This window comes from Molossus molossus, unplaced genomic scaffold (assembly GCF_014108415.1).
Source record: "Molossus molossus isolate mMolMol1 unplaced genomic scaffold, mMolMol1.p scaffold_m16_p_10, whole genome shotgun sequence".
In the NCBI taxonomy this organism is placed as follows: Eukaryota; Metazoa; Chordata; class Mammalia; order Chiroptera; family Molossidae; genus Molossus; species Molossus molossus.
The window spans coordinates 79,822,717-79,846,774 of NW_023425345.1; the positions used below are offsets into that span (position 1 = coordinate 79,822,717).

A 24,058-nucleotide genomic window follows, 5' to 3' on the forward strand; every position below is an offset into this window, starting at 1 on the left:
TGCTAGTATTTTGTTCAGGATTTGGACGTCTATGTTCATCGGGGATATTGGCCTGTAGTTTTCTTTCTTTGTAGTGTCTTTTTTTTTTGGTTTTGAAATTAGAATTATGCTGGCCTCATAAAACGAGTTTGGAAGTCTTCCTTCTTCTTGAATTTTTTGAATAGTTTGAGGAGAATGGGTATTAGTTCTTCTTTGAATGTTCGGTAAAATTCCCCAGTGAAGCCTTAGGGGTCTGGGCTATTGTTTGCTGGAAGAGTCTTGATTACATCTTCAATTTCTTTTGTTGTTACTGGTCTGTTAAAGTTTTCTATCTCTTCCAGGTTCAGTTTTGGGAGTCTATGTGTTTCTAGGAATTTGTCCATTTCGCTTAGATTTTCGAATTTGTTGCCGTATAATTGTTCATAGTATTTGTTATCAATCCTATGTATTTCTGTGGTGTCAGTTGTTATTTCTCCTCTTTCATTTCTGATTTGTGTATTTGGGTTCTCTATTTGTTTCTTGGTGAGTCTAGCTAATGGTCCATCAATCTTGTTTATCTTTTCAAAGTACCAGCTCTTTGTTTCATTGATCCTTTGAATTGTTTTTTTGGTCTCCAGGTCATTTATTTCTGCTCTGATCTTTACTATTTCCTTCCTTCTGCTTGCTCTGAGGTTTTCTTTTTGTTTGCTTTCTAGTTCTTTAAGTTGTGAAGTTAAATAGTCTATTAGAAATTTTTCTTGCTTCTGGAGGCAAGCCTGTAGTGCTATGAACTTCCTTCTCAGAACTGTTTTTGTTGCATCCCATAGATTTGGTGTTGATGTGAGTTCCTTTTCATTGGTTTCCAGGAAGTTTTTAATTTCTTCCTTGATCTCCATGGTAACCCATTCATTGTTTAATAACATGCTATTTAGCCTCCATGTTTTCAACTGTCTTTGCATGTTCTTGTTGCAATTGATTTCTAGTTTCATGCCATTGTGATCTGAGAAGATGCTTGATGTGATTTTAATCTTTTTGAACTTGTAGAGACTTAGTTTCTGCCCTAACATATGGTCTATCTTTGAGAATGTCCACGTGCACTTGAGAAGAATATTAATTCTGTAGTTTTGGGGTGTAATTCTCTGTAGATATCTATTAAATCTATTTGATCTAGCTCCTCATTTAGAGTCTGTGTTTCCTTGTTAATTTTTTTGTCTAGAAGATCTATCCAGTGATGTCAGCGGGGTATTGAAGTCCCGTGCTATGATTGTATTGCTGTAGATTTCTCCTTGAAGTCCTCCAGAAGATTTTTAATATATGTTGGTGCTCCTATATTGGATGCATATATGTTTACCAAGGTTATATCTTCCTGTTGGATAGATCCTTTCAATATTATGTAGTGGCCTTCTTTGTCTCTAGTTATGGCCTTCATTTTGAAATCTACTTTATCAGATATGAATATTGCTACCACAGCTTTTTTTGCTTTTCTTTTGCTTGAAAGATTTTTTTTCATCCCTTCACTTTCAACCTATGTCTTTTCTTGGAAGGTGGGTCTCTTGTAAACAACATATATGTGAGTCATGCTTTCTTATCCAATCAGCTACTCTGTGTCTTTTTATGGGAGCATTCAAACAATTCACATTTAAGGTCATAATTGATAAGTACTTATTTATTGCTATTTTTGTTTAGTGTGGTTCTATTTTTCTTCCTATTTCTTCTACTAATTACAGCAGTCCTTTTACCATATCTTGCAGTGTTGGTTTGGTGTTAATATATTCCCTTAGGCTTTTTTTGTGTGTGTCTGGAAAGCTCTTTATTTGACCTTCTATTCTGAATGATAGCCTTGCTAGAGAGAGTAGTCTTGGATTTAGATCCTTGTTTTTCATGACCTTGATTACTTCATACCACTCCCTTGTGGCCTGTAGTGTTTCTGTTGAGAAGTCAGCCGAGAGCCTCATGGGGTTTCCTTTGTAGGTAACCTGTTGCTTATCTCTTGCTTCCTTTAGGATTTTCTCTTTGTCTTTAATTTTGGGCATTTTAATTACTATGTGTGTTGGTGTGGGCCTATTTGGGTTCTTCTTACATGGGGCTCTCTGTGCTTCTTGAACTTCAATGCCTTCTTCCTTCACCAAGTTAGAAAAGTTTTCTGTCACTATTTCTTTGAATATATTTTCTAACCCTTGCCCATCTTCTTCCGCTTTGGGGATTCCTACGATGCAAATGTTGTTACGTTTTCTGTTGTTCCACAGTTCTCTTAAGGTATCTTCCTGTTTTTTAATTGTTTTTTTTTTCTTTTTGTTTTCTGATTGGTTGATTTTTTCTACCCTGTATTCTAATTCACTGATCCGGTCCTCAGCTTCCTCTACTCTGCTGTTTAGTCCTTCCAATGTGTTCTGAATTTCTGCTATGTCATTCTTCATTTCCACTTGGTTGGTTTTTAATGTTTCTATATCTTTACTCATGGTGATGATGTCCTTACTCATGCTGTTGAGCTTTTTCAAGATCATGGCTCTGAACTCTACCTCTGAAAATTTGCTTAGCTGCATTTCATTTATCTCATCTTCAGTAGAGTTCTCTTTTTCTTTCATTTGCGATTTGTTCCTTTGTTTCACCATTTTAGCTATCTCAGTGGGTTTTGGAGCCTGCCAAATTTTCCCTGTGGGTGTTGGTGTTCTGCTGTTTGTGGCTTCCTCTACTGGGTTTGGATAAGCCTGGGAGGACCCATGTTATACACCACTGTGAAGTATTACTTTCTTGAGTAGATTTTCAAGCCCAGGAAAGGTTCAGTTATCTTCTAGCTTTTTCCTGGTGCTAGTAGTCTCAGTTACTCAGTGCCTTGGAATGTAGCCCTGGTGTTCTGCATAAGAGGATTTCCAGAGGGTGGGATAAATGTTAGTTATTAATGATCCTCAATTTTCATTTGTTTGTCTCACCTGGGAAAGGCTGAATCTCCTAGGTGGTGGTGGTGGTGGGGGGAGTTGCTGCCATTCCCCACAGCTTGGGGAACGAGCACACTGGCTACTGTTCTATGTGGCTGCAACTCAGCAAAATCTCTGAGTGTCCTCCAATTCCCGGGTGTCCCCACAGAATTTCACCCTAGTCTGCCATAGTCCCCAGGTGAGTGACTGTGGCTAATTTGGGGCTCTGTCCTGGCTCTCTGTGCTGTGGAGCAGGCTTGGTCTTTATTCCCCAAGGGCGCTGCTCACAGCTAAGACTGCTGCTGTCCGTGGGCTCTCAGCCTGTAACCCTCTTTTGCCTCCACAGATCCTACCAGTGTCCTTGGTTTTGGTCCTGTTGTATTGCTTTTCTGTTGCTTTTTTTCCAAGGATTTGTCTTTATTTTAGTTGTAATTCCCCTTTGGTCCTGGGAGATTGTCTGAGTAGCTTCTATTCACTCTGCCTCCATTTTCAGATCCTCTTTGCCTATCTTGTGCACAGTTGGGTTGCAGAGGCCTCTCTGGTACCCCCACACCCTGCAGGTCCAGCAGGTAACTGGATTGCACAGTCCCTTTGGGGACCTGGCTCTATGCCTATGTTATGGGCTGCTGGGTCACACAGGCATCTGTGGTGCTTCAGCACCCCAAAGGCCCCATGAGTAACTAGATCGCACAGCCTCTACTGGGTCTCACAGTCCTCTCTGGTGCTTCAGCACCCCACAGGTCCTGTGGGTAATTGCATGGCACATTCCCTGCTGGGTCGCACAGGCCTCTCTGATGCTTCTGCACCCCGCAGGTCCCAAGGGTAGCTAGATCACACAGTCTCTGTGGGGGCACAGAGGCCTCTCTGGTGCTTCAGCACCCGCAGGTCCTGCGGGTAACTGGATGGCACAGTTCCTGGTGGGTTGCACAGGCCTCTCTGGTGCCCTTGCACCCTGCAGGTCCCACAGGCGGGCAGGTGGATTGCACCAGTCTCTCTGGGGCTGCGGCTTCCCACTGCTCTTGTGAACTACTGGACTGCACAGGCCTCTGTGGAGCCCCAGGTCCCACTGCTGGAGGCTGGGGAGTGCTGTTGCCCCATGAGGCTCAACTCCTGCTCAGCTTTTGCTGTAGTTTTTGGGGATGGGTCTCATCTGCTGGTCTGTGTTTCTGTTGCCTGGGGATAGATGTCTCCTTCCCAGCCTCTGTTGCTGGGGGGTATATCTGGACTCTGATAGGGCTGCTACTATGGGTGATGGTGCTGGGCTCCAGGCTGTCCACGGCTTCCATGACCAGCACCTTGGGAGCTCCCCTACTGCGCACTGGTTTGTGTTGATACAGAGTGTTCACTGGTCTGATAGTGCCAGGTGCGCTGGTGGCTCACGTTGCTGGGCCCTAGCTGCTCCCACTGCCTCCTCCCAGGGAAGACTTGGGATCTTCCAAAATGGTGGGACCTCCCCACAGAGCAGGGAGAAGCGCCCTGAAGGGCCACTTACTGTGGTAGCTGGCTGCTCTACTTTACAGCACAGGAACCTTCTGCTCCGCATCTCTGCAGTGCATGAGTTTGTTCATCCACCTTCACATCCACTCACACTCTCTCACACACTCACCCTCCCTCTGGCCTTGCCTGCTGCTATATTTCACCTTTCATTTCATTGATGGTTTTCTTTGCAGAAACTTTTTTGTTTAATATAATCCCACTTGTTTATTTTTGTTTTTTGTTGCCTTTGGTGGATTGTTTATTTTTTAACTAAATATTTTATATATCCATTATAAGTTTCCAGATGCCATCTGAATGTCACTGAGGAAGAAAGTTTTATGCAAGGCAAGAATGTATGCATTAAGATATCGAATTTCCGGTGAATCATTCAGGTCGGGATATGGTGTCCATCCCTTCCTCTTCCTGACTGCATTTTTTAGGATATAGATTGTTTGAGGTCACCAAATTCTTATTCAGGTTGCAAGAGTTTGCCAGAACATTTTCATTAACAAGGATGTCCTTTAGCCTTCCTCTCACAATTTTCTTTCTCTTAAAATAAGTCCGTTTTAAAGTCATTTTTTTTTTTTTTGTAAGAAATTGTTATCAACATGAATAGTTTCACATTCGTGAGGACTGTTAATGAAATGGCTTATGTCACTGATGTCATTGCAGCATGTGGTAGTAGATGAGAGCCTGGTTTATAATTCTGCAAGGGGATTCAAGACAACAAAATCAGGATTGGCACAGACGTAGTGAAATGCTAGTTCTACTTTCGAGCTGAGTTATACCCCATATATTTTGTCATGACTGCTTTTTGTTTTTCTCCAGAATCTAAATTATAAAATGAAAAAACTCAGTTATTAGGTGCCTACTATAACCCATATAGAATGCTCAGTACTTTCACATTGTGTTCTCGTTTTGACCTGATGCTGATTCCAAGAAGGAAATGCATACAATCCATTTTGTAGAGGTTAAGAAATTGAAACTTTATTTGTTGGTACTTTAGAATAGAAATGAGCCCCTGGTGGTGTGGCTCAGTTGATTGGGCATCGTTTCATGCACTGAGGGGTTGCTGGTTCCATTCCCAGTCAGGGCACATGCCCAGGTTGCAGGCTCCATCCCTGGTAAGGGGCATGTGGGAGGCAACCCATCAATGTCACGTTGATGTTTCTGTCTAAAAAATCAATAAATATATTTTTTTAAAGAAATGGTAGCAAAAGTTACTCATCAAAAGTTAGATAACAAGTAGGATTCCACAGTCATTTTTTTAGGTTAAAATTTTCCTAAGCATGTTTAAGAGGAGATGGAAATGAAATCATATATATGAGATATGATGCTGTGTTTTTAACTATCCATTTAAAAATGTATTTCATCTCTAAATGTTAATTGAAGTATTGCCATGCTGTATTGATGATTATCTTAATTTTTCCTCCTTTGTTTTGGTTTCAGGGGAAGAATTTGTCTCTTTTCCTCAGCATTAGTTTGTTAACTCTCTGGGGGACTTCCCTTTTGGGTGCCCGTTTATACTGGATGGGAAACAAACCACCGAGCTTTTCCAACTCTGACAACCCAGCTGCTGATTCTGATAGCCTTCTGGCTCGCACGCTCACCTTCTTCTATTTGCCAACCAAGAACCTCTGGCTGTTGCTCTGCCCAGATACCCTCAGTTTTGATTGGTCAATGGATGCCGTGCCTCTGCTCAAAACAATTTGTGATTGGAGAAACCTACACACTGTGGCCTTCTATATTGGACTCCTCCTTCTTGCCTACTGTGGTTTAAAGAGCCCAAGTCTGGACAGAGAATGCGATGGGAAATTTGTAACAAATGGCAAGCAGAATGCAAATGGACATAGCTGCCATTCAGATGTGGAGTATCGAAACTCAGAGATTAAGCCCAGCTTTGCATCCAAAGTAGAAAATGGCATTAAAAATAATGTATCACAGAGAACACAACTTCCTTCTACAGAGAACATTGTTGTTTTGTCTTTATCTTTGTTAATAATACCCTTTGTTCCTGCCACGAACCTGTTTTTCTATGTCGGCTTTGTCATCGCAGAGCGAGTATTGTATATTCCTAGTATGGGCTTCTGCCTCCTCATTACAGTGGGTGCCAGAGCCCTTTATGTGAAAGTCCAAAAGCGGTTTCTCAAGAGCTTGATTTTTTATGCTACAGCTACATTAATTGTTTTCTATGGACTCAAGACTGCAATCAGGAATGGAGACTGGCAGAATGAGGAAATGCTCTATAGATCAGGGATCAAAGTAAACCCCGCTAAAGGTAATGCTTTCTTTTATGCTTTTGCCTATACAGTTTACTCTTTCTACCTTTTTATATCTTTGTGTCTTGCCTGAAAACACAGGATTAAGGATGAAGAGATCCTTTTATGCAATATCCGTATTTTTTTTTTTTCCTTTTTCTTTTTTAAGAGATGAGCAGTGCAATTTAGAGGCATGCCAGCATTCTGTATTTGGAATAAGGAAGTATTTTCTGATGTTCTTGGCTACATTTGTCTAGAGGGATTAGAACTCCTGTTATGTAAAAACACTGACTATCATGAGAGTTTAGAAAAATACTTGGTCTCCACATTTTAAAATACTGACATAGACACCATCTCTTTTATCATGTAATAAAAGTCAGGTTAGAAAACAAGCATACTTTAGCTCTTCTGTTTTCTAAGCATCACTTGAGGAAATACCATGAGAATGACACTGACATAGTTAATGGACTTGGAGGTAAGTCTACCTCTGAGTCTTTCAGTTGTGTCTCTGGGTGTCAGTGTGTACATACGTAAGTGTGAGTCATCCTCAGCTTCGCAGAGGCTAAATAATTGGGGTGTCGCCAAGTAGTTAGCACATTCTCATTTGAGTTCTTAAGTCACTTGGGGAAATAAACTTTCACTGTGCCATGAGAAGATTGATCGTAGTTTTTATTACTGGTTTTGATTTAGAAAGTTATTTCAGCAAATCTCAGAATCTATAGCCCTAGTAGAAAGTAGTCTCCTTTAAAGCATAAATGAAGAGTCCAAAGCTGTTACAGTGGACTTCTCTGGTTTAGGCAATTAAATGGTGATGGGAGTTTGAGAGCAAGTGAATAAAAATAAGTTTACATTTTAAGTACAGAAATATATCATAGTACATAGTGCCTAATAGTCTTGTTCTTCTTAATCCATTTTTTAAGTTATGTGTCCTTTAAAGTATGTTTGCTTGTGTAGCATTTGAATTCATCTTTTTCTACTGTTTCTAACAGAATTCTGTACCAGTATTTAAATACTAAAAGTACTAAACTGTTCACTTTTATGGAATGACCTGCAAATATGTATCAGGAGATTATCTATCTATCTATCTATCTATCTATCTATCTATCTACCTACCCACCCACCCATCCATCCTGTTCCTAACAGAATTCTGTACCAGTATTTAAATACTAAATGTACTAAACTGTTCACTTGTATGGAATGACCTGAAAATATATATCAGGAGATTCTATCTATCTATCTATCTATCTATCTATCTATCTATCTATCATCTATCTATCTATCTATCTATCTGTCTATCTATATCTAAACTAGCAATTTTCAACTTTTTCATGTCATGGTGTCGTCAGGAGCATAAAAGGGCCAGATTTCTCCAACACTCATGGACAGGAGGCTTTTTGTGTGCAGTCAAAATAAGCACACTCAGGAGCCCATATGGGAGAATGGATGATTTTTATTGGTGTGGATTTACACTTCTGGGTTCTAAAGCCCCATGTCCCTCAGTCCAGTCCTGGAAGAGGGGCAGTTGTGAGTTCAGCAAGGCCAGAAATAAAGCCAAAATCCAGAGTGTCCGTTCCATGATGCAGCTGTGTCCAGATTAGGATTAGTCTAGATTTAGTTCATTTGTCCATTTTATGGGTCCCACATGGCCAAGGGCCACAAGACAGGGGCAGAGCATAGGAGCCCCGCAAGCTGGGATTCTTTGTGCAGCAGTGAGGAGAGAGCTCTTTGTCTAGAAGATTAAATATTCAGGCTTCTAGTGCTTGCAGTGGTCACACCTGTTTGGCCACTGACTCACTCCCAGGTGTGATGGACAAGTAGGCAACTTCCAAGGCAGTTAGGTACCTCCCATGTCACTCAGACCTTGCTGGGCATGCATCTAAGCTGCTTTTGTCCAGTCCCTTTCCCCATTCCGGGAATAGACCTGGAGTATTAATTGCAAGCTTTTCGGTGAATAATAACAACTATGTTATTACACCAGTAGCAATGGCACACATAAATTAATAGCTAAAATTCTGTGTTGCACAAAAAAAATATATATTTTTTGCTGATCTGACAAATAAAACAAAAGGTATGCATTTGATTCATTCACACTGGATGACTGTTGTTGTGTTGGCTGTTGTCATTTTTTTTTATTTGATAATCTAAGGGAAAAGAGGTCAGTGCCCCTGACTAGTCAGGTATTGCATGTTTTAAAAAATCTTGTGGCATGAAAGTTGAAAATCGCTGATCTAGACACACCAGAAGCAACTCTGACATCCTTATCTCATTATCAATTAAGTCAAGACTCTATTTTTTAAATCTATTTGTTTTGAGTTTCTCTCTCTCTCTCTCTCTCTCTCTCTCTCTCTCTCTCTCTCTCTCTCTCTCTCTCTCTCTCCCCTCAATCCCTCCACCCCTACCCACCCCTGACACCTGTCAGCCTGCTGTCTATCTATGAGCCTGTCTTTCTTTTGTTTATTAGTTCATTTTGTTCATTAGATTCCACATGAGTGAAATTACAGTGCATAGCATATTCTTGTGGAAAAATCTTCACCACGTGGCTTTTTTAGGTAGCGAGTGGGACATAGTTTATTGGATGCCTGAACCTAAATCTTGCTGTAACAGTTGTTGCAATCAGTTCTCACAGAATGCTTTCCATTTACTTTTTCTTCACTGGTAGATATAAATATATAAAACAAGGCTGTGCTACCAGTTTATTTTTCTGCTCTTTAAAGCAGATGCGTAATAAAGAGTTAAAAGAAGAAACATCTCAGCATGTTACTTACATCACAGGATTGTTCTGAGGATTTTTTAAATTTATTGGTTAAGTTTTAAGTTACTGTAACAAAGAGCCATGATAACAGTGGCTTAAATAAGCTAGAAGCTTTCATGTAACAATCTAAGTATGTGCTGCCCAGTGCTGATAAGATGGCGCCATGCGTTTTTGGGATCCCAGCTCCTTCTCTTCTGTTCCCTTGCCATCTTGGTAGTGTCTGCCTGTCCATGGAATCCAGGAGGGCTCATTATCACATCAGCACTTCAGCTAACAGGAAGGGGGGAGAGAGGGCAAATGGTGGGTGTACCCATTCTCTTTAAGAGCATATCTCAGAAACTGCACACCCATGTTTGCTCACAGACGACTGGCCACACCCAGCTGCAAGGAAGGCTGGGAAATGTGTCTTTATTCTGGGAAGCCAAGTACCCAGCCGAATTTTCTTACCTGGAAAGAAGGGGCGGCAGGTCCTCAGGTGCTAGAGTGTGTGTAACGGTCTGTGTCCTGGACTTGGCCCCAGCATTTTGTAAACTCCAGGATGTTTTCCAGCCTTACCTACTGTTACTGTTTCCAGTTCCGATTCTGATTCTGGCGAAGTCCTTTGGGTGACATGGTTCAAATGTTTGATTATTTGTTCATTTTGCCATTCACTGTTTTCCAGTACATGTGTATGTCTTCTTCCTAACAAGGAGTGCTGTAGTATTTCGGCATTCCAAATATTATTAGTTAAATGGATGCACAACTGACCAGGTTCATAAGTCATGTGAGGTGTCAGAAATGGAATTCCTGACCCCTGTACTCCAGCCAACTGCTCTGCCTGAAGCCTTTGCTATCTCAGTGGATGGCAGCTCCATCTCCCAGCAGCTCTGGTCCACACTTTGGAGTCATCCAGAGCTCCGCGTTTTTCTTTCACACCCTGCATCCATTTCATCAGGCAGTCATCCTGCTGTCTTCAAAATACATCCAGATCTTGACCACGTTTTACCCCTCCCACCTCATCGTCCATCGGATTATTACTAAAAGCCTGGGACCTGATCTCCCTGCTTCTATTTTCTTGTCTTTTAGCATGCCGTGTAATGTTTTGTTAAAAGTGACGTGATACAAGGGGTCATAGGAACTGAGGTAAACAGGTAAATAGTGTGAGGTTTAATGTGCGTCTGGCTGGGAGTTGGGCTGTAATTAATGATTACTGTAGTTATAGGGGCCAGAGGCGTCAACTTTTCCCGGTGTCCTTGTTCTTGTCTCTCCTGTGGTCTTTGGGCTTCTCTGAGGACTGAGTTTGTGCTTGGCGTCTCTTTCCACTGCAATCCCTGTTGTAATACTGGAGCCCTGTTGATATTTTCGTAAAGGTGGGGGGTGTTGTATTGCTTTATAGTTAATTTTGGTGTCTCTGGACTGTGACCTTGCTGCATGTTTATTCATTTTCCCTGTCTCCCCTTCCAGTTGAGAGAAGGAGGCTAAGTGGGTCTGGACTGTGGGCTGTGCCCTTTGCCCATAGCTCAAGGCTTTGGTAAGGTCTTTCTCCTGGAGAACAGACCTCTGTCATGGAGAAAGATAAGGACCCACAGTAGTCCCCCCTTATCCTAGCTTTTGCTTTTCATGCTTTCAGTTACTGGGGGTTTACTTTGGTCTAAGAATGCGCTATAGTAAAACCCCAGAAATAAACAGTTCTGAAGTTTTAAATGGCTTGCCATTCCGAGGAGCGTGATGGAATCTCATGCCGTCTGTTCTCCTTGTCTGGAATGTGCTCCATCCTCTGTCCACTGCACTCACGCTGTACAGCAGGTCCTTGAGGAATGGCTCTTGCTTATAATATTGGTGAGGAAAAATCAGTTCTAGGCTGGGCCACTCTCTGTGGAATTTGCACGTTCTCCCTGTGTCTGCGTGGGTTTTCTCTGGATACTCGTTGTTGGTGTCTTCCCAATGAGCAGAGAGAGTGACCACACTCACAATTTTAATTACAAAATATTATTATCATCGTTGTATTTTATTATTTGTTATTGTTAATCTCTTACTGTGTGTAGTTTATAAATCAAACTTTATCATTGATAGCCAAGTATAGGAAAAAGCATAGTATATGTAGTCATGTACCACCTAATGACATTTCTGTAAACAACAGTCTACATATAGGACAGTAATCTTAAAAGATTATATCGGAGCTGAAACATTCCTGTTGCCTAGTAGCTGTCATTAAGTCTTAGTGTAATATGTTGCTCGTGTATTAGTGGTGATGGTGTAAACTGATGGTGTTGCTGGTGGAAACAAACTGTTGCACTGCCAGCCAGGTAAAAGTAGCATCCAGGCTTGTGTAAGTATGCTTTATGACACACCAGATGAAATTGCCTAATGATGCATTTCTCAGAATGTATCTTGTTGTTGTGACACCTGACTGTATAGGGCTTGGTACTGTCTGTGGTTTCAGGCATCCACAGGGGTCTTGGAACGTCTCTCTCAGATAAGGGAGGACTCCTGTGTTTCAAAAGGTTTATTCTTTCCCTCCCTCCACCACAGCCAGGAGGACCTCTTTCTTGGCTCTTCATGATGAGAACCTGGTGATGTCCATGAAGGCAAAACCCACTATGAGACCCCTGTGTTACCTCTGGCCTCTGAGAGTTTCTCACTCTCACATTCAGCCTCTAGCAGTGCCTCAGAATTACAGCAGTTCCCATTAGTTTCGAGGGCTTCTCCTCCAGAAAATCAATCGCATCTCTGCTGCGGCTCTGGATTTGCTTGTCTCTCCAGGTTGTAGGGTGATGGTTTGCTCGGCAACCTTAGTTCACTGATAGTTTCAAGGAAATTCTTTTTTTTTATTTGCTTAGCTTTTTCTTGCCTCTTTACATGTCTGACATGAACCCCTGCTTCCATTTTACATCCTTAGAGTCTACGTTTACCCCGCAGCCCTAGTGATCCATTTGAAGCACAGCCAGAGTCTGGCATTGATGGCCCCCAGTCCTCCCCTGACCCCCTATTTGTCTCAAAGTCGAAGCACACAATCATGGACCGGACCCTATACTTGTATCACTCCAGTCCCGGCCCCTTTCATATGCCTTCTGTATGCCATGTGAGCTCCTGCCTCAGGGCTTTTGCGTGGTCATTGCTTCTTCCTGGAATGTATTTCCTGGGATATTCCCGCCTCTGTCTCCCTCACCTTGAGGACTTTGGTCAAATGTTGCCTTATAAGTAAATTAATGTATATCAAATTGGCTGCCCTTTTAAAAATTTCAACTTCCCTCTTCCTTTGCCTTGTCCAGAGTTCCCTACCTCTTCCCCTGCTTTGTTTTTTTTCATAACACTTACTACTCTGACATACTTCATTGTCTATGCTTATGTGTTTGCTGTCTGAGTATATTTTCAGCATACAGTAAAACGTAAGACACAGAAGGCAGAGATTTTTGTATTTTAAAAAGGCCATAGATGTAGCAATTAGGACAGTACCTGGTAGAGAAAAGGCATTTGGTAATGAATACATTGAATAATAAATGTTCAAGTCATCATCCTTCTCTTTAAAGATGATTTAAATGTATTTAGAGATAAGGTGTGCATGCGTTAAGAAGGAAAAGTGTGTAAAATATGATGCTGTTGATATACTGTTCACCGAGCCATGCTTCATAACAGGAGGGATAGAATTGGGAATGGAATTGGTTTTAGAGTCCATGACTGCATCTGTGACATCTGCTTCCATTTTGATACAAGGCAAAACTCTTTAAATCTAGGTTTCCTATATATATATATATTTTAATTTAGAACCTGCTAATAATAATCCTGTCTATAGTTACTTCCTTTGCAATTATGTGACTGGCAGTAATCTTCGTTAAGGCAGAGTTTTCTTACCCTACTGTGTTATTTGAGCCCAGCAGAAGATTAGAAACCCTTTAAAGGCAGTCTTTCCTAAGGTTGTCCGAGGTTACAGTTATTTCATTGCTCGTTTTTTTCCTTCCTTTGAAAGCCTTTGCAAATATTGGGGGTCTTCAGTCTACCATGTGCTTTAACAGAATTATGATGTTAAGCCTCACGGAGCATTGTACATGAAGCCTCTGCCTTCGGTAATCGGTCCTGTAGGCAACTGCCAGTTGTTAAGTGGGGGGTGGAGGTGGGGGTGGGGGGAGGTGCTAGTGATGGCAGGTGGGTAAAGCCTGTCATAGTGATTGTGCTGCTAATCTATGGTTTGAATTGGGAGAGTGGAGAAATGATAGCTGATTTGGACTATGTAAACCATAAGTCTTGTCTCATTATGTGGTTGATAATGTCAGGAAAATACTAGACATGGTTGATTAGTGCAGTTTGCTGATTTCACAATGACTCTTTGCATTTTGTGCTTCGGAAAGAGGATGGTTTCTCTGATGAGTGCTTTAATGAGCCAGCCACAAAATAGTTAAAAGGCTTTTTGTCCCTGCTTAAAACAACATTTTATAAACCATATTGATTAATATTTGCTTGAAAAAAAGCATTTTGAAATTCATTACAAAGTGGTTAAATGTATGATCACCTTCCTCTTGGCCTCCTCTAAATCTCCACGTGTCTTAGGCTCAGTGAAAATGGGCTCATTTGGCTCCTGCATCTGTGGCTTTTCAGACACTGCACAGTGTTGACTCTCTTCATTTTCCACAGTTCTCTCTTCTGCAGTTTCGCCTCCTCCTCAGATTGATTCGTCAACATTCTGTCTGAAGACTGCCTTTATTTTCCTTTGTGTGTAGAATCTATAACACTCTCTGTTAAATAACATGGGGTCAATAAATGTGTCCTTGAATTTCTAAGTTATTTTCCCCCTGACCTCCTATCTTCGTGGGACTTCTCCACCTGACTGATTTGCCAGCATCTCAAACTCATCACTTGTCTTCCCTACAACCAATGACTTCCTGACATCCTTACTAATGAAGATCAGAAGCACAGACTAACAAAGTTATTATAGAGAAACAGATCAGTGAACACATAAACATAAAAGAGAGTGATAGCACATAGGCAGCCTATCTGGTATGCTAAAAGACATTTGCTTTTTTTTTTTTTTAAGTTGTAGATTCAAAATCAAATCAGTTCTTTAGAGTAGTTGATTTAGTAACTCAATATCAATTTGCTTTAAAGAACATATGACTGTGATTTTTAATGGTATGAAAACAATTTCTTTAAAAATAATTAGGAAAAATTAAGCAGGGTTAATTCAAGGAAAATATATTAAGAAATTAAAGTTTATTTTAAATGCCTGTTTCTAATGTAAATATGTGAAATGCTTGATATAATATATATATATATATATATATATATATATATATAAAATGATGCACATATTTGAATCTCTAACAGTGATTTTGTAAACATTTTATATCTATCCCCTCCTAATGCAAATAACAAATATTGTTCATTTAGATTAAAAAAAAAGAGAGAGAGAGACAAAAATAGCTGTTTCAGCTATGCAACATTGGACAATTTTTCTTTCTTCTTGGATTTCTGTAAAAGTGATACTCCCATTTCAAATTCTCATCGTTTCAGATTTCCAGAAACAATTATGTTGAAGGGATATAATTTTATTCAGGAAACAACTCATAATTCAAGTGAAATCTGAACCTCTAAGTCATGTGAAACTTGACTAATGCATTGTGGATTTTATAGTCTAAGTTTTTGTTTACCTCAATGGAGTGTCTTCTCTAAATGTGGTTCATTGCAGTTAACCAGCTAGCTTTGAAATCAAGCAGTAAGTTTCATTATTTTGTTTGTTGACAATATGTTATGGTACCTCTAAAGTGAGATGAACATTTTTCAAAAGAGGTTCAGATTTTTATAACAAGTAAAATTTAGCAGTTGAATAAGGAAGGGAAACCAGTATAGTATATTATTAAGACTGACTGGTCTGATTAAAGAGCTGTAAGATACAGATTTTGATTTTTAACAGGATAGCTAGCTAAAACACCTGTAAAGACTGATTGAGAGAAAAATAGTACTAAGTTGAATCAGGCTTCTGCAGGGTAAAGAAATTCAGTGTTGCTTCTTTCAAAAAGGTTCATTTCTTTTCTTTTGAGTTAAAAAAAGAAATAGAAAATAATAGGGATGACAAGAATAAAATGAAAACGTGTCATTCACTCAACTAGACTAAAATAGTTTAAAAAGTAAATTTGCTGAATGTTCAATTAAGGCCCAATTTAAACATTGATTCTTGAAGAAGTCAAGTGTGGTTGTGGTTCACAGAAGTTCAAAAGCATATTTCTTGCCACCAAGAATAGAGTGGCACATAATTCTATTCTTTTGTACCAACTCTAATGACTATGAATAGATTGTATGTAAAAAAAAAAAAAAAAAAATTACCTTATCACAACAGACTCAAAGAAAATGTCCCTATGGTGGAGTATTGTCAGTGAAGCAGGTGACATGCTACTTGTTGTTCCTGTGTTTGAGGTTATCCATAACTAACTTTTAGAACCTTTACAGGCTTTTCAAAACTCTCAAATCTAAAATTAGAGTTGTCATAGATTGAATATATTTATCAGTGGTTATATTTTATTTTATTTTTTTTTTAAATTAATTATTTTTGTTACAGATGTTTCTCCTCTATCTCCCACTGATTCCCCCCTCCCCCTCCCTCCCCGACCTGTCCCCAGCTTTGTTGTCCATGTCCATTGTTCATGCATATATACATATAAGTTCTGTGGTTCATCTCTCTCCCATCCCCCCTCTTTTGGGGATTGTCAGTCTGTAACCCAATTCCACATCTCTGGGACTACCTCGTTCCTCAGACTGTTCTGTTTATTATATTCCACAAATCAGTGAGATCGTATGATACTTGTCTTTCTCTGTTTGGCTTGTTTTGCTTAGAATAATACTTTCTAGGTCCCTTCATGTCGTCTCAAAGGATAAGAGATTTTTCTTTCTTACAGCTGCATAGTATTCCATTGTGTATATGTACCACAGCTTTTGTATCCATTTGTCTACTGATGGACATTTGGGCTGTTTCCAGATCTTAGCTATTGTAGATAGTGCTGCTATGAACATGGGGGTACATATATTCTTTCTGATTGGTGTTCCAGGCTTCTTAGGGTATATTCCTAGAGGTGGGATCACTGGGTCAAATGGAAGTTCAATTTTTAATTTTTTGAGGTAACACCATATTGTTTTCCATAGAGGTTGCACCAGTCTGCATTCCCACCAGCAGTGTACTAGAGTCCCCTTTTCTCCACACCCTCGCCAACACTTGTTGTTTGATGATTTGTTGGTGGCAGCCATTCTGACAGGTGTGAGGTGATACCTCATTGTTGTTTTAATTTGCATCTCTCTGATGATTAGTGATGTTGAGCAGTTCTTCATATGTCTCTTAGCCATTTGTATGTCCTGTTTGGAAAGGTGTCTATTTAGTTCCTCTACCCATTTTTTTAATTGGGTTTTTTGCCTTCATTTTGTTGAGTTGTATGAGCACTCTCTATATATTGGAAATTAACCCCTTATCTGATGTATCATTGTCAGTGATGCTCCCCCATAGAGTGGGTTGCCTTTCCATTTCGGTGGTTGTTTCCTTTGCTGTGCAGAAGCTTTTGAGTTTGATGTAGTCCCATGTGTTCATTTTCTCCTTTGTTTCTGTTGCCTTAGGTGATGTATCAGGGAAAATTCTGCTGCATATGATGTCTGAAATTTGGTTGCCTACATTTTCTTCTAGGATTTTTATGGATTCATGAGTCACAGTTAAGCCTTTTATCCATTTTGAGTTTATTTTTGTGTATGGTGTAAGTTGATGGTCTAGTTTCATATTTTTGCATGTAGCTGTCCAATTTTCCCAACACCATTTATTAAAGAGCCTGTCTTTACTCCACCCTATGCTCTTGCCACCTTTGTCAAATAGTAATTGAGCATATTGTTTTGGGTCCATGTCTGGGTTCTCTGTTCTGTTCCATTGATCTATGTGCCTGTTCTTGTGCCAGTACCAGGCTGTTTTGATTATAGTGGCTTTGTAGTATAACCTGAAATCTGGTAACGTGATTCCTCCAACTTTGTTCTTCTTTTTCAAGATTGCTGTGGCTATTCAAGGTCTGTTTTGGTTCCATATGAACTTTTGAAGTATTTGTTCTAGTTATGTGAAGTATGTTGTTGGTATTTTGATAGGGATTGCATTGAATCTATAGATTACTTTTGGGTAGTATGGACATTTTAATGATGTTAATTCTTACAATCCATGAACAAGTATGTGCTTCCACTTTTTTATATCTTCCTCTAATTCTTTTTTCAATGTCCTGTAGTTTTCTGCGAATAGATTTTTTATTTCTTTGGTTAAGTTTATTCCTAGGAATCTTATTATTTTTGCCAAGATGGTAAATGGGATTTTTTTTTAGTTTCTCTTTCTGTGAGTTCATCATTGGTATATAAGAATGCTGTCGATTTCTTGACATTAATTTTGTATCCTGCTACTTTGGCAAATTCATTTATTAAGTCTAGTAAATTTTTGATGGAATCTTTGGGGTTTTCTTTGTATAGTATAATGTCATCTGTTAATAATGACAGTTTCACTTTCTCCTTTCCAATTTGGATTTCTTTCATTTTTTCTTCCTGTCTGATTGCTGTGGCTATGACTTCCAGTACTATGTTAAATAAGAGTGGTGAAAGTGGGCATCCTTGTCTTGTTCTTGTTCTTAAGGTTAAGTTATCCTCTAGCTTTTTGCCATTTTATTTTATATATGGCCTTTATTATGTTGAGATATGCTCCCTCTATTTATCAGAAATGGGTGCTGGATTTTGTCAAATGGTTTTTCAGGGTCTGTTAATATGATCATATGGTTTTTATTTTTCATTTTGTTTATGGGGTGTGTCGCATTTATTGATTTGCAAATATTGTACCAGCCTTGCATCCCTGGGATGAATCCCACTTGGTCATGGTGAATAATTTTTTTGATGTAATGCTGGATTCGATTTGCTACTATTTTGTTCAGGATTTTTGCATCTAAGTTCATCAGGGATATTGGTTTGTAGTTTTCTTTCTTTGTAGTGTCTTTTTCTGGTTTTAGAATTAGAATTATGATGGCCTCATAAAACCAGTTTGAAGTTCTCCTTCTTCTTGAATTTCTTCAAATAGTTTGAGCGGAATGGGTATCAGTTCTTCTTTGAATGTTGGGTAAAATTCCTCTGTGAAGCCATCCCGGCCTGGGCTTTTGTTTGCTGGGAGAATCTTGATTACCTTTTCAATTTTTTTGTTGTTATTGGTCTGTTCAAGTTGTCTATCTCTTTCCGGTTCAGTTTTGGGAGACTATGCGTTTCTAGAAATTGGTCCATTTTGCTTAGGTTCTCAAATTTGTTGCCGTATAATTGTTCATAGTATTTGTTAACAATCCTATGTATTTCTGTGGTGTCAGTTATTATTTCTCCTCTTTCATTTCTGGTTTTGTGTATTTGGGTTCTCTATCTTTGTTTCTTGGTGAGTCTAGCTAAGGGTCCATCAGTCTTGTTTATCTTTTCAAAGAACCAGCTCTTTGTTTCATTGATGTTTTGAATGGTTATTTTGGTCTCCAGGTCATTTATTTCTGCTCTGATCTTTACTATTTCCTTCCTTCTGCTTGCTCTGAGGTTTCCTTTTTGTTTGCTTTCTAGTTCTTTAAGTTGTGAAGTTAAATAGTCTATTAGAAATTTTTCTTTTTTTTGCGGTAAGCCTGTAGTGCTATGAACTTCCCTCTCAGAACTGCTTTTGCTGCATCACATAGATTTTGTGTTGTTGTGTGTTCATTTTCATTGGTTTTCAGGAAGTTTTTAATTTCTTTTTTGACCTCCATGGTAACCCATTCATTGTTCAATAACATGCTATTTAGCCTCCATGTTTTCAACTGTCTTTGCATGTTCTTGTTGCAATTGATTTCTAGTTTCATGCTATTGTGATCTGAGAAGATGCTTGATAAGATTTCAATCTTCTTCAACTTGTAGAGACTTAGTTTGTGTCCTAACATGTGGTCTATCTTTGAGAATGTCCCATGTGCCCTTGAGAAGAATGTGAATTCTGCTGTTGTGGGGTATAATTCTCTGTAGATATTTATTAAATCCATTTGATCTAGCGCTTCATTTAGAGTCTGTGTTTCCTTGTTAATTTTTGGTCTAGAAGATCTATCCAGTGATGTCATCGGGGTATTGAAGTCCCGTGCTATGATTGTATTGTTGTAGATGTCTCCTTGGAAGTCCTCCAGAAGGTTTTTAATATATGTTGGTGCTCCTTTATTGGGTGCATATATGTTTACCAAGATAATATCTTCCTGTTGAATAGATCCTTTCATATTATGTAGTGACCTTCTTTGTCTCTACTTATGACCTTCATTTTGAAATCTACTTTGTCAGATATGAGTATTGTTACTCCAGCTTTTTTTTTGCTTGAAAGATTTTTTTCCATCCCTTTACTTTCAACCTATGTGAGCCTTTTGTTGGAAAGTGAGTCTCTTGTAAACAACATACATGTGAGTCATGCTTTCTTATTCAGTCAGCTACTCTGTGTCTTTTTTCTTTTTCTTTTTTTTATGAATTTATTTATTTTTTTGTTACAGATATTTTATTACCTTTTTACCCCATTGGCACCGCCCACCCCACCCCACCTCCGCCCCGTCCCCGGCTTAGTTCTCCATGTCCATTGGTCATGCATACATGCATATAAGTTCTGTGGTTTATCTCTTCCCACCCCCCACCCTCCCACCCCCTCTTCTGAGGGATGTCAGTCTGTGCCCTACTTCCATGTTTCTGGGTCTACTGTATTCCTCAGACTGTTATGTTCATTTTATTCCGTATATAAGTGAGATCATGTGGTATTTGTCTTTTTCTGCTTGGCTTCTTTCACTTAGGATAATACATTCCAGGTCCCTCCATGTCGTCTCAAAGGATGAGAGATCTTTCTTTCTTGCCGCTGCATAGCACGCCATTGTGTATATGTACCACACCATTTTTATCCATTTGTGTACTGGTGGACACTTGGGCTGTTTCCAGATCTTAGCTATTGTAGATAGTGCTGCTATAAACATGGGGGTACATATATTCTTCCTGATTGGTGTTTCAGGCTTCTTAGGGTATATTCCCAGCAGTGGGATCACTGAGTCAAATGGAAGTTCAATTTTTAATTTTTTGAGGTAACACCATATTGTTTTCCATAGCGGCTGCACCAGTCTGCATTCCCACCAGCAGTGTATTAGAGTCCCCTTTTCTCCACACCCTCGCCAACACTTGTTGTTTGATGATTTGTTGGTGGCAGCCATTCTGACAGGTGTGAGGTGATACCTCATTGTTGTTTTAATTTGCATCTCTCTGATGATTAGTGATGTTGAGCATTTCTTCATATGTCTTTTGGCCATTTGTATGTCCTGTTTGGAGAGGTGTCTATTCAGCTCCTCTGCCCATTTTTTAATTGGGTTCTTTGTCTTCCTTTTGTTGAGTTGTAGGAGCACTCTCTATATATTGGAAATTAACTCCTTATCTGATACATCATTGGCAATGATGTTGTCCCATACAGTGGGTTGCCTTTCCATTTTGATGATTGTTTCTTTTGCTGTGCAGAAGCTTTTTAGTTTAATGTAGTCCCATGTGTTCATTTTCTCCTTTATTTCTGTTGCCTTAAGTGATGTATCAGTCAAAATTCTGCTCCGTATGATGTCCGAAATTTTGTTGCCTACATTTTCTTCTAGGATTTTTATGGATTCATGAGTCACATTTAAGCCTTTTATCCATTTTGAGTTTATTCTTGTGTATGGTGTAAGTTGATGGTCTAGTTTCATTTTTTTGCATGTAGCTGTCCAATTTTCCCAACACCATTTATTAAAGAGTCTGTCTTTACTCCACTGTATGCTCTTGCCACCTTTGTCAAATATTAATTGAGCGTATTGCCTTGGGTCCATTTCTGGGTTTTCAGTTCTATTCCACTGGTCTATATGCCTGTTCTTGTGCCAGTACCAGGCTGTTTTGGTTACAGTCACTTGGTAGTATAACCTGATATCTGATTGTGATCCCACCTACTTTGTTCTTTTTTTTCAAGATTGCTGTGGCTATTCGGGGTCTTTTTTGGTTCCATATGAACTTTTGAAGTATTTGTTCTAGTTCTCTGAAATATGTCGTTGGTATTTTGATGGGGATTGCATTGAATCTATAGATTGCTTTGGGTAGTATGGACATTTTAATGATGTTAATTCTTCCAATCCATGAACAGGGTATATGCTTCCACTTTTTTATATCTTGCTCTATTTCTTTTTTAAATGACCTGTAGTTTTCTGCAAATAGGTCCTTTACTTCTTTGGTTACGTTTATTCCTAGGTATCGTAATTTTTTTGGCGCGATGGTAAATGGGATTGTTTTTTCAGTTTCTCTTTCTGTGAGTTCATCATTGCTGTACAAGAATGCCGTCGATTTCTTGACGTTAATTTTGTATCCTGCTACTTTGCCAAATTCATTTATTAAGTCTAGTAGATTTTTGATGGAGTCTTTAGGGTTTTCTATGTATAGTATCATGTCATCTGCAAATAATGACAGTTTCACTTTCTCCTTTCCTTTTATTTATTCTTCATGTCTGATTGCTGTGGCTAAGACTTCCGGTACAATGTTAAATAAGAGTGGCGAAAGTGGACATCCCTGTCTTGTTCCTGTTCTTAATGGAAATGTTTTTAGTTTCTGTCCATTGAGTATGATGTTGGCTGTAGGTCTTTCATATATGGCCTTTATTATGTCGAGATATGATCCCTCTATTCCTACATTGCTGAGCGTTTTTATCAGAAATGGATGCTGGATTTTTTAGAATGCTTTTTCAGCATCTATTGATATGATCATGTGGTTTTTATTCTTCATTTTGTTTACGTGGTGTATCACGTTTATTGATTTGTGAATATTGTACCAGCCTTGCATCCCTGGAATGAATCCCACTTGGTCATGGTGAATAATTTTTTTGATGTATTTCTGGATCCGATTTGCTAATATTTTGTTCAGGATTTTCGCGTCTATGTTCATCAGGGATATTGGCCTGTAGTTTTCCTTCTTTGTAGTGTCTTTTTCTAGTTTTGGAATTAGAATTATGCTGGCCTCATAGAACGTGTTTGGAAGTCTTCCTTCTTCTTGAATTTTTTGAAATAGTTAGAAGAGAATGGGTGTTAGTTCTTTTTTGAATGTTTGGTAAAACTCCCCCTGAAGCCATCTGGGCCTGGGCTATTGTTTGCTGGGAGAGTCTTGATTACCTCTTCAGTTTCCTTAGTTGTTATTGGTCTGTTCAAGTTTTCTATCTCTTCTGGGAACAGTTTTGGGAGACTGTGTGTTTCTAGAAATTTGTCCATTTTGCTTAGATTGTCGAATTTATTGCCATATAGTTGTTCATAGTAGTTGCTAATGGATGTTTTGTATTTCCGTGGTGTTGGTTGTTACTTCTCCTTTTTCATTTCTGAATTTGTGTATTTGGGTTCTCTCTCTTTGTTTCTTGATGAGTCTAGCTAAGGGTCCATCAATCTTGTTTATCTTTTCGAAAAACCAGCTCTTTGTTTCATTGATCCTTTGAATTGTTTTTTTGGTCTCTATGTCATTTATTTCTGCTCTGATCTTTACTATTTCCTTCCTTCTACATGCTCTGGGGTTTTCTTTTTGTTTGCTTTCTAATTCTTTAAGTTGTGAGGTTAGAGAGTCAATTAGAAATTTTTCTTGTTTTTTGAGGTAGGCCTGTAGTGCTATGAACTTCCCTCTCAGAACTGCTTTCGCTGCATCCCATAGATTTTGTGTTGTTGTGTGTTCATTTTCATTGGTTTCCAGGAAGTTTTTAATTTCTTCCTTATCTCCTCAGTGACCCATTCATTGTTTAGTAACATGCTATTTAGCCTCCATGTGTTGAAATGTCTTTGCATGTTCTTGTTGCAATTGATTTCTAGTTTCATGCCATTGTGATCTGAGAAGATGCTTGATATGATTTCAATCTTCTTGATCTTGTAGAGATTTAGTTTGTGTCCTATCATGTGGTCTATCTTTGAGAATGTCCCATGTGCACTTGAGAAGAATGTGTATTCTCTAGTTTTGGGGTGTAATTCTCTGTAGATATCTGTTAAATCCATTTGGTCTAGTGCTTCATTTGGAGTCTCTGTTTCCTTGCTAATTTTTTGCCTAGAGGATCTATCCAGTGTTGTCAATGGGGTGTTGAAGTCCCCTGCTATGATTGTATTATTGTCGATTTCTCCTTGGAAGTCCACCAGAATATTTTTAATATATTTGGTGCTCCTATATTGGGTGCATATATGTTTATCAAGGTTATATCTTCCTGTTGGATAGATCCTTTCAATATTATGTAGTGGCCCTCTTTGTCTCTAGTTATGGTGTTCATTTTGAAATTCATTTTATCAGATATGAGAATTGCTACCCCAGCTTTTTTTTGCTTTCCATTTGCTTGGAAAATTTTTTTCCATCCCTTCACTTTCAACCTATGTGGGTCTTTTGTTGAGAGGTGGGTCTCTTGTAAACAACATATAGATGAGTCATGCTTTCTTATCCAATCAGCTACTCTGTGTCTTTTTATGGGAGCATTCAATCCATTTACGTTTAAGGTGATTATTGATATGTATTTATTTATTGCCATTTTTGTTTAGTGTGGTTCTATTTTTCTTCCCATTTCTCCTGGTAATTACAGCAGTCCTTTTAACATTTCTTGCAGTGCTGGTTTGGTGATAATGTATTTTTTTTTTTTGTCTGGGAAGCTCTTTATTTGATCTTCTATGTTAAATGATAGCCTTCCTGGGTAGAGTAGTCTTGGA

The 24,058-nt window shown here is 39.0% G+C and overlaps 1 protein-coding gene across 2 annotated transcripts in view; it reads left to right on the plus strand.

The window, feature by feature from the left end:
* The window catches only part of TMTC2 (transmembrane O-mannosyltransferase targeting cadherins 2), a 413,338-nt gene that overhangs the window by 196,480 nt on the left and 192,800 nt on the right, over positions 1 to 24,058 (plus strand). For both annotated transcript variants that reach the window (XM_036251426.1, XM_036251427.1), the window contains one exon: positions 5,799 to 6,627. In XM_036251426.1, the coding sequence (XP_036107319.1) occupies positions 5,799 to 6,627 (829 nt within the window). The remainder of the gene's footprint in view (positions 1 to 5,798; positions 6,628 to 24,058) is intronic.